This window comes from Mastacembelus armatus, chromosome 4 (assembly GCF_900324485.2).
Source record: "Mastacembelus armatus chromosome 4, fMasArm1.2, whole genome shotgun sequence".
Taxonomy (NCBI): domain Eukaryota; kingdom Metazoa; phylum Chordata; class Actinopteri; order Synbranchiformes; family Mastacembelidae; genus Mastacembelus; species Mastacembelus armatus.
In genome coordinates, this window is record NC_046636.1 from 17,751,295 (window position 1) to 17,762,498 (window position 11,204).

General features: G+C 40.8%; 1 protein-coding gene across 2 annotated transcripts; it reads left to right on the forward strand.

The window, feature by feature from the left end:
* Positions 1 to 8,396: 8,396 nt before the first annotated feature.
* glulb (glutamate-ammonia ligase (glutamine synthase) b) lies at positions 8,397 to 11,204 on the forward strand. 2 transcript variants are annotated; one of them, XM_026305620.1, is made up of 7 exons: positions 8,397 to 8,659; positions 9,108 to 9,290; positions 9,412 to 9,573; positions 9,659 to 9,805; positions 9,913 to 10,040; positions 10,156 to 10,355; positions 10,447 to 10,765. In XM_026305620.1, exons 2-7 carry the CDS (start codon positions 9,125 to 9,127, stop codon positions 10,763 to 10,765), a joined length of 1,122 nt encoding a protein of 373 aa, XP_026161405.1. In that variant the 5' UTR covers positions 8,397 to 8,659; positions 9,108 to 9,124. The 2 variants fall into 2 exon arrangements, with proteins under 2 accessions (XP_026161405.1, XP_026161406.1); XM_026305621.1 differs by lacking the exon at positions 8,397 to 8,659 and having other exon boundaries at positions 9,125 to 9,290; positions 10,447 to 11,204.

Genomic DNA, 11,204 nt, shown 5'->3' on the forward strand with positions numbered 1-11,204 from the left:
TCAGGACTCTGGCTGCGGCATTCTGGATTAATTGGAGGCTTTTTATTAAGATATTAGGACATCCAGATAGTAATGAGTTACAGTAATCTAGCCTTGAGGAAACAAACGCATGGACTAGTTTTTCTGCATCATTTTGAGACAGGATGTTCCTAATTTTGGAAATGTTGCGCAGGTGAAAGAATGCAGTTCTAGAAATTTGTTTTATGTGTGAGTTAAAGGACATGTCCTGGTCAAAAATAACTCCAAGGTTTTTTACAGTAGTGCTGGAGGCCAGGGCTATGCCATCTAGAGTAGCTATAATTTTAGAAAAGTTATTTCTGAGATTTTTAGGCCCAAATATAATGACTTCTGTTTTCTCCGAGTTTAAAAGTAAAAAGTTACTGGTCATCCAAGCCTTTATGTCAGTTAGACAGGCTTGAAGTCTGGTTAACTGGTTTGTGTTAACAGGTTTAATAGATTGATATAACTGAGTGTCATCCGCATAGCAGTGGTAATTAATAGAGTGCTTCCTAATGATATATCCTAAAGGAAGCATGTACAGGGTGAACAGAATCGGTCCTAGCACAGAACCTTGTGGAACTCCATAACTAACTTTTGTTCGTGTGGAAGGTTCATCATGGACATGAACAAACTGGAATCTGTCCGATAAATAGGATTGGAACCACTTTAACGCTGTTCCTCTGATACCAATCACATGCTCCAGTCTCTGTAATAAGATGTTGTGGTCAATGGTGTCGAATGCTGCACTAAGGTCTAGGAGGACAAGTATCGAAACAAGTCCATTATCTGAGGCTAAGAGAAGATCGTTGGTAACTTTCAACAGTGCTGTTTCTGTACTATGATGTGCTCTAAATCCTGATTGGAAATCTTCAAATAGTTCATTCCTGTGTAAGTGGTCTGATAGCTGCTTAGCAACAGCTTTTTCTAGGATTTTAGAAATAAATGGCAGGTTGGATATTGGTCTATAATTAGCCAAGACACCTGGATCAAGACTAGGCTTTTTGAGTAAAGGTTTGATTACTGCAGTCTTAAAGGCCTGTGGTACGTAGCCTGATACTAGAGATAAATTTACCAAGTCCAATAAAGATGAGTTCATTAATGGCAGGGTGCCTTTAAGCAGTCTAGTCGGGATGGGGTCCAAGAGACACGTTGATGATTTCGATGAAGCAACTACTGATGTAAATTCAGAGAGATCTATAGGAGAGAAGCAGTCTAAACATAACTGAGGTCCTACAGATGATTCAAGAGCTACTGTAGTAAAAGATTCATTTATTGCAGGTATAGGAAGCATCTGCTGAATTTTATCTCTAATAGTTGTGATTTTATTTGTAAAGAAACTCATAAATTCATCACTGCTGAGAGCTAAGGGAACACTGGGCTCAACGGAGCTGTGACTTTTTGTCAGCCTGGCTACAGTGCTGAAAAGAAACCTGGGATTGTTCTTATTTTCCTCTATTAGTGATGAATAGTATGCAGTTCTGGCTTTACGGAGAGCTTTTTTATATGTTAGTAGACTGTTTTTCCAGGCTAGAAAAATTTCCTCTAAGTTTGTGGAACGCCACTTCCTTTCCAGCCTTCGTGATGCCTGCTTTAAGGTACGAACATGTAAATTATACCATGGGGCTAGTCTTCTCTGAATCACTAACTTCTTTTTCAGAGGGGCTACAGAATCAAGCGTTTCACGCAGTGAGGTTACAGCGCTGTCAACAACATGATCAATTTGGTAGGGAGTAGGATTAAGGCAGCTGCCCTCCATTATGTTTATACTTGGCATAAATGTAAATAAAGATGGAATCATTTTCTTAAATTTATTAACAGCGTTGTCAGATAAACATCTGCTGTAGTGGAATTTTCTTCCAGACGCTGCATGATCCATCATTTTAAATTCGAAAGTTATTAAAGAATGATCTGACAAAACAGGATTTGGGGGGAAAATTATTAGATGTTCAATTTCGATGCCATAGGTCAGAACAAGATCAAGGGTGTGATTAAAACAGTGGGTGGGTTTATTAACGTTTTGAATGAAACCAATTGAATCTAATATAGAATTAAATGCAATGTTGAGGCTGTTATTTTCAACATCTACATGAATGTTAAAATCTCCCACTATAATGACTTTATCTGATCTAAGCACTAAATCAGACAGGAAGTCAGGGAATTCAGTTAAAAACTCTGAGTAAGGAACAGGTGGACGGTACAAAATGACAAGTAGAACTGGTTTTTGTGTTTTCCAGTTTGTATGTGAGAGACTAAGAGTGAGGCTCTCAAATGAGTTATAACTGTTCTGAGGATGAAAGTTTAATAATAAGTTTGACTGGAAGATTGCAGCTACTCCTCCACCTCGACCTGTGCTTCGAGGAACATGATAATTTTTATGACTGAGGGGGGTTGATTCATTCAGACTGACATATTCATCCTGCTGTAACCAGGTTTCAGTAAGATAAAGTAGGTCAATTTGGTGATCAGTTATCAAATCATTTACTAACAGAGATTTAGAAGAAAGGGACCTAATATTTAATAATCCACATTTGACAGTTCTGTTTTTCTGTTCAATAAGAGGAGTGGTCTTAATTTTTATTAAGTTTTTATGAATAACTCCTCTTCTGTTAACTTCTGATTTGTTTGATTTATATGTTCGAGGGGCAGACACAGTCTCTATGTGGTTTGAAGGGGGCGGCGGCTCTAAGGAAACTGCAGAGAAGCGTTTTAGACTGAGTCTCTGCATCCCGGTCCCCACCCTGGATTGTCAGGCTTTAGGTCGGCTAAGAAACTCGGCCAAATTCCTAGAGATGAGAGCTGCACCATTCAAAGTGGGATGGATGCCATCTCTCGCTATCAGACCGGGTTTTCCCCAGAAAGTGGCCCAATTGTCTATGAAGCCCACATCGTTTGCTGGACACCACCTAGACAGCCAGCGACGGAACGACGACATGCGGCTAAACATGTCATCGCTGGTCAGATTGGGGAGGGGTCCAGAGAAAACTACGGAGTCCGACATTAATTTAGCAAAGTTACACACCGACTCAACATTAATTTTAGTGACCTCCGATTGGCGTAATCGGGTGTCATTGCTGCCGACGTGAATAACAATTTTCCCATATTTCCGATTAGCCTTAGCCAGCAGCTTCAGATTTGACTCGATGTCGCCCGCTCTGGCCCCAGGAATACATTTGACTATGGTCGCTGGTGTCAGACAGAACAGACAGGAGTACAGGGAGATGCAGCGTAAAGTGAAGGTAGAGGTGGCAAAGGCCAAACAAAGGGCATATGAGGATTTATATGATAGGTTGGACACTAAGGAGGGAGAGGTGGATTTGTACAGATTGGCGAGGAAGAGAGACAGATGGCAAGGATGTGCAGCAGGTTAGGGTGTTTAAGGACAGGGATGGAAATGTGTTAACAGGTGCCACAAGTGTGATGAAAAGAAGAAAGAGTACCACAGATGCAATATTTGCTTTGAGAATGCTGATGGAGAAGTACAGAGAAGGCCAGAAGGAGCTGCATTGTGTCTTTGTACATTTGGAAAAAGCGTATGACAGAGAAGTATGTTCGAGTGGTGCAGGACATGTATGAGAGCTGTAAGACAGTGGTGAGGTGTGCTGTAGGTATGACAGAGGAGTTCAAGGTGGAGGTGGGACTGCACCAAGGATCGGCTTTGAGTCCCTTCTTGTTTGCTGTGGTGATGGACAGGCTGAGAGATGAGGTTAGACAGGAATCTCCGTGGACTATGATGTTTGCAGATGACATTGTCATCTGTAGTGGGACCAGGGAGCAGGTGGAGGAAAATCTAGAGAGGTGGAGGTTTGCTCTGGAAAGGAGAGGAATGAAGCTTAGCTGCAGTAAAACAGAGTACATGTGTGTAAATGAGAGGGACGCAAGTAGAACGGTGATGTTACAGGGAGTAGAGGTGAAGAAGGTGGAGGATTTTAAGTACCCAGGGTCAACAGTTCAGAGCAACGGAGAGTGTGGAAAAGAAGTGAAGAGACGCGTGCAAGCAGGTTGGAACGGGTGGAGGAAAGTGTCAGGTGCGATGTGTGACAAAAGAGTGTCAGCATGAATGAAAGGAAAGGTGGACAAGACAGTGGTGAGACCAGCAATGTTGTATGGTTTAGAGACAGTGGCACTGAGAAAAAGACAGGAGGCAGAGCTGGAGGTAGCAGAGCTGAAGATGTTGAGGTTCTCTTTGGGAGTGTCGAGGATGGATAGGATCAGGAATGAGTACATCAGAGGGACAGCTCATGTTAGATGTTTTGGAGAAAAAGCCAGGGAAGCCAGATTGAGATGGTTTGGACATGTTCAGAGGAGGGACAGTGAATATATTGGTAAAAGGATGCTGAGGTTAGAGCTGCCAGGAAGGAGGCCTAGAGGAAGACCAAAGAGGAGGTTCTTGGATGCAGTGAAACAGGACATGAGGATAGTTGGTGTGGGTGAGGAGGATACAGAGGATAGGGTTAAATGGAGGCAGATGATTCGCTGTGGCGACCCCTGAAGGGAGCAGCTGAAAGGAAAAGAAAAAGATGAATTCACCACCACCTCTATATGCATAATATGTATTTATATTAATAGAACTGTGTAAATAACTATTGGCATTATAGTGACAAGTAAATGTAAAAGTGGCAGTATGTTCTGTTCTTCCACCTTTTAGCCACTAGACGACAGAGTTTGCCAATAGAACTCATGGTGATAATGTCAAAGACAAAGCTGAGGGAACACTGGTTAAGCCAAGATGTAAGAGGACTGAGAGATTTGAAAGTTTTAGATAATTATGTAATTGGACATGTACATTCTGTTTTGTAAACAGCACATGTAAATAAGGTAGCTCATTTAGTTATAAAAAAATCACCAGACCATTCCTGCCCTACACACCTGCTCGCATTAGCCCCATATTTAGTGCATAGCCTATTTACTGGTCCATTTCCAACAGCAACAACATTTGCAAAGGTTTCTTCACTTCACTGGTTCCTCTGTGCCTGTACACATCTCCCATTTATTTGCTTGCGTGCATTGTTTAGAAAACATTGTTTCTTTTTTGCAAATCCTTTTTTTTTTTGAGTGTAACTCACCTTACCATTAGTAAGTCTTCCGCACCTTGGGCTGTTTTCCACTTGCTGAAGTATCTTTGTTTCTTTGGAATCTGTCTCCATGCATGTGAGCTTACCCATTTTAGCTAAGTGTCATGGCCTTATACTCTTTCAGGGTCTAGCAACAAAAAATAAATAGGGCATACAGAACAATTAAGAATAAATGAAAAAAATAATAGCAATTTGCCAAAAAAAACCAAAAAAAAAGCACAAACATTTCTGTTCTGAGTTACATTAACAGTTTTTGCATACTTACTGATAGTCTGCACTGTGTTTTCCACCATTCCTCCATTCTGTTTATCATCATAATACTCTTTGTAAAAAAAAAAAATCTGTTAATTCAGGGTTTGGCAAACCCTGTGAGAGACTACTAAAATATTACCTTCTTCAAAGTTTTCTGTAGCTTTATATCCAACCTCATGAGCGTCAACCTTTTGTCTCACAGCAGTGCTTTAGAGTGCAGTTATTTTAAACATCCATCCATCCATTCATTATCTATACCCTCTTATTCCTATTTAGGGTCACAGGGATCTACTGGAGCCTATCCCAGCTCTCTTTGGGTGAAAGGCAGAGGTACACCCTGGACAGATCACCAGTCTATCACAGGGCTAGTTTGAACATATAATTTTATCGGTCTTGCTTTTTTATATTGGTGTTGCTTTGTTTTACTGCAGTGCATTTGTGGTAAGGTTTGTGAGTGTGTTGGTTGGTTATTTTAGGGCTCTTTAGGTATCTAAATATTAAAATATTTAGAGAAGCTACAAGTTGACTGATGGCTTTGTGTGCAAGTATTGAGAGGCTGTAATTAGAAATTTAATGAATCCCTGGTTTGAAATGTATATTTTGGGGTTTTACAAATTTATATGGCTGTTTCTTACCTCTTGGAGATTTTTAAATTTTGCAATTTCGAGTATATTTCACCAATTCCATCACAAAATTCAAGTTTCTTTAGAAATATATGTATTTATTTTTCTTGGATCCCATTGCAGAACATAAGGCGGAATAGCCAAAGTCTGGTTCAATGCTGGCTTGATAGATATGTATGTCTCATTTTTGGGTCTGAAATTTAGTGGTAGTGGTAGCAGTTTGAATTTTTGCTTCAAATATGATCTGCTTATCTGCGTAAACTTAAAAAGTGAGTAGTTCTGAATATTGGACAGATTTTCTATCACAAAAAAAACAACTTGACCACATGCATTCAGATGTATGGTTTTCAAAGTAAAGAAATTCCACGCGCTTTACATTTCAAGTGTAAGTAGTTGTTTGATTTCACAATCAGATCCATACAATTCAAAAAAATTAAATGATTTGCCTCTATAACATTGTGTCCTATGCATGCATCTCTATCAGCCTTCACATTCTCTAACAGAAAACCCCAAAAACTCTGAGCACCCATAAGCACCCTGAACAAGACTTGCCCTGCAGCAGTGTCCTTTAAGTGATAAATGAATGAATGAATGAGATGAATGAATAAGTGTGGGTGTGCAGGGAGACAAGTGAAAGCATGTGCCATCTTTTCATTAGCCCCACCTGCTGCTATCCAAGGCTTACCTGTATTTATGAACAATGAATCTTTCTGTTAACTGGTTTAAAAACATGTCAGCTATGGGTTCTTCATTAATCCTATTTTTAATTCCTTTGGCACAACTGTCAAATGCAATGTCAAGTTCATCTGTCAATCCATTCCACATGTATGAAGGCATGTGCATTTGTTTCTTAATTCAATTCAATTCAAGCCCTTTTCTGCATCTGGCTTAATGTACAGTACAGTAGTGAAGTTCAGTGAGGTTTCCTCCTGCTCAGGGGTCCTCTATGATTTTGAAAACACCAAGAGGATGAGTCTATGCTGAGGTTAGAGCTGCCAGGAAGGAGGCCTAGAGGAAGGCCAAAGAGGAGGTTCTTGGATGCAGTGAAAGAGGACATGAGGATAGTTGGTGTAGCTGTGAAGGATACAGAGGATAGGGTTGAATGGAAGCAGATGATTCGCTGTGGATGATTAGCAGTCGAAAGGAGAAAAAGAAGATTTGGTCGCATTTAGGACCATGCTGTTAGCATTTGAGGGTTCCATTAACGTGATTTTTAACACACTTCATTACACAGAAATACAGCATGTCCCAAAACAGGACAAAAATCAAGACTTTTGCAATTTTGTGTAAGTTGCTATAGATTGGGTACTTTCAGTTTTGCCAGGACAGCACAAACTTTTCCTGATGTAAAAAGAAAGAGTCTATTACATTTTACATTATCACAATTATTATTACAATCCTAAATTCTGAACATACTGACTGATGAAAAAACACTGCATTGTAAAGTCTGTGGAACAGAATTTAGGTAAAAGTCAAAGATTGTGTGCATAGCTCTATTGATGAGGTGAATCTCAAGTGAAAATGAAAATAAAGTTCACTTTCTGTTTTATTACTCATTCTATGATCTTTTGAGAACATGTAGGTGAAATGTCTTTTAATTTCAGATTTTTTTTAGTAGAGCATTGAACAGCAGGCAAACGGCTGTGTTTACAATGTATTGTATGATGTTATAGTCAAGTCTGATGGTGCTCAATGGCTGGATCATTAAGCAGGCCTACTGGGCACTGGCCCAGGGACCTGAGGGGTCGGTTCATTTGCTTAATATCTCAGAAAGTGATCCAATATGACCAATATCAGACACAAAACCCAAAGAGAAGCAGAACATCTACAAGGAGATTCAAAAGGTCCTGAGAGACTCAAAGGTTTCATTGCATAACCTCCTCAAAGGCATACCAAACAAACAAAAATAAATATGTGACCTGATCAGTCTGGCTGTCTTGCTTGTATGTGGGGAGGTGATGGCTGTTTACAGGCCTGGGCCCAGGACTCCCTTGTGTCATAATCTGTCACCACTGCAACAGTAGGCTATTTATAAATCCACATGGACCTGGATTTATATGTGCAAATACATTATATGTGCGTATATACTAACAAATGTTGTATTGTGTAGTGTAGTATTGTATAGTGTATCCTGTTATTCATTCAGCACTGTGTAATAGTATGAGCTCAAGCCATATGCGGCCAAAATATCTTATCTGCTATTTATATTTGCCATTGATTAGAACAACGTGAACCTCTGAGAACAAACTGTTCTTTTCCTACGGAACATGTCGTACACTACACCAGACGTTCCACTAGATGGCGCACCACTTGTTTCCATCACCCTTACCCTTACATGGAGTCAATCACCTGTCCACATGGACAGTCTCTCTCTCTCTCTCTCTCTCTCTCTCTCTCTCGCATTATAAAGCCTGCTTTATTTGCTTTGACCGTTTCCACTTTCCCCTTGTTGCATGTGGAGGGACGTTAGTGCCAGTTTAAAGCCTCTCAGTGAGGCTTCTCCTTTTGTTACTTACTCTTCGCATCTCCCGATCAGGGACTGATCACGTTTTGTCGTGGCCAATCAGAAGCGCCGGAGATGCTCAGCGACGCTATAAATCAAAGGTGGACGCAGGGAGGGAAGCAGGAATGAACCACAATAGAAACCCTGAACCTCACCCAACATCTGGAGACTCCTTTTGTCTTTTGATATTTTTCTACATTTAACAGAAGGTAATGGCTATGCATACCTTTATTTATGTGCAGACACCTGTTGCTGAATTTGTTTTATTTTATATATATATATATATATATATATATATATATATATATAAAATAGGTGTTAACGTGTGCTTATTTTGTGTGTGTGTGTGTGTGCGCTGCTGAAACTTTCACTTTGTTATTTTAACATTTTGGTGTTTAATCGTCTGTAACATACATCAATATTGCCACTTGTTAATTTGCTCCCACTGTTTTTCGCCTTAGATGAGTTGGTATTAAGCAGCCGCGTGAATCTGAGACAGGTCCCTGCTCGAATCACTGATGGTGTTGTTGTATCCGTGCATTGTAGTTATGACGCTGACAGTTTATCCTCTAGTGGCTCAGCCTTGTGTGATGTGTTTTTGTGGCTTTGCACTCTTATATATGTGTTCAGGCTCATCATGTGTCCTCTTCTCTGTAGGTTATAGGGTCAGCAACATGGCCACCTCAGCAAGTTCAAAACTAAACAAAACTGTTAAGCAGCAGTACATGGAGCTTGAACAGGGTGACAAAGTCCAAGTCATGTACATTTGGATAGATGGGTCTGGAGAGGGGCTACGTTGCAAGACCAGAACTATGGATTTTGAACCCAAGACAATTGAGGGTAAGATGCAGCACCAGTATGCACAACGACAACATTTATACCAGCGTGCGAAAAAACAGTGTCTGGATAAATTTATAAGATTTTGAGTAGTTCGCTGATTTCACCTGTTGTCCTCTGTCAGATATTCCTGAGTGGAACTTCGATGGCTCCAGCACCTACCAATCAGAAGGCTCCAACAGTGACATGTTCCTGATCCCTGCAGCCATGTTCAGGGACCCTTTCAGGAAGGACCCAAATAAACTGGTGCTCTGTGAAGTGCTCAAGTACAACCGAAAGCCAGCGGGTAAGCTGAAAAGAACAAGCATGGGTGTCACACTCTCATTAAAGCAGTTTTGTATGTCAGCTAATTTCTCCTGCTTTTCCAACAGACACCAACCTGCGCCACACCTGTAAAAAGATAATGAGCATGGTGGAGAACAACCACCCATGGTTTGGTATGGAGCAGGAGTATACTCTCCTGAGCATTGAAGGACATCCCTTCGGCTGGCCCGCCAATGGCTTTCCAGGCCCGCAAGGTAAGTCCTGGGTTTCTAACATGCCTTGTTGAAACATAAGGCATTAGAAATCGTCTAGGCCAATAGAGTGGTAGTGTTTACTTTATTGTTTTATTAAACCTGTCTAGGACCTTATTACTGTGGAGTTGGAGCAGACAAGGCTTATGGGCGAGACATAGTGGAGGCACACTACAGAGCCTGTCTGTATGCTGGGGTCCAAATCTGTGGAACCAATGCTGAAGTCATGCCTGCTCAGGTTTTCCCCTGTACTCTTTTTACTTTTTTGTTGTTGTCCCACATTCATGGCAAAATTTTTAGTTGTCATATTACGTAGCAGGATTTAATAATCACTTACTCATGCTGTGTTTCAGTGGGAGTTCCAAGTCGGGCCTTGTGAAGGCATCGGCATGGGGGACCATTTGTGGGTTGCTCGCTTCATCCTTCACAGAGTCTGTGAAGATTTTGGTGTTGTGGTGTCCTTTGACCCCAAACCTATCTCAGGTAACTGGAATGGTGCTGGGTGCCACACCAACTTCAGCACAAAGGAAATGCGAGAGGAAGGCGGATTGAAGTAAGGATGAGCTTTCATCATATCAGTGCATGATGAACAATGGGGTGCTATTACTATATTTTAAGTGTGTTCCTAACCTTGTTTTTTACAGAGTTATTGAAGAGGCCATAGAACGGCTGGCAAAGAGACACAAGTACCACATCCGAGCTTATGATCCCAAAGGTGGGCTGGACAACGCCAGGCGCCTCACAGGTCATCACGAAACCTCAAACATTGACGAGTTCTCTGCTGGTGTGGCCAACCGTGGCGCCAGCATCCGCATCCCTCGCTCAGTGGGTCAGGACAAAAAGGGCTACTTTGAGGACCGCCGTCCATCTGCCAACTGCAACCCTTACATTGTCACAGAGGCTCTGGTCCGCACATGTTTACTCAAAGAAGATGGAGAGGAGCCCACTGATTACAACAAATGAACAGTCTTAAGACAAAGCACTGCATTTAGACTTAGGTGTGTTTTAAAATTTCATGGATTAGTCTTTGCTTAATTAATGCACACTTAATTAACATTCACACAAACACTGCCTTTTTGTCAACAACACATTTTGTAACAATGTCATGGTGCTTGATAATTGGTGTAGACGTTTATCACTGTAGTGCTTAGGTAATGGAAACTGTCTATTTTTTACACAGGTTTAGACCAATTTTCAGCTGTGTCTTTTAGCTCTGACCCAAAGGATCCAAAGGCATTTTGAATGTTTTTAGCATTCTCTTTTACAATGGTCATTGAATAATGAACTCATTATGCAAGCCAGTTTACTTAATATGCCTACTAAATAATGCATGTCTGTTTTTTCACTTGTACTACACTTTCAAAAAATAATACAAATAAACAGCTAACATTTTTACATGTAA

Coding starts and splice junctions, on each gene's coding strand:
- glulb (XM_026305620.1), top strand. CDS start 9,125: ATGGCCACCTCAGCAAGTTCAAAACTAAACAAAACTGTTAAGCAGCAG. Junction 9,574..9,658: donor GTACAACCGAAAGCCAGCGG/GTAAGCTGAAAA, acceptor CTTTTCCAACAG/ACACCAACCTGCGCCACACC. Junction 9,806..9,912: donor TGGCTTTCCAGGCCCGCAAG/GTAAGTCCTGGG, acceptor AAACCTGTCTAG/GACCTTATTACTGTGGAGTT.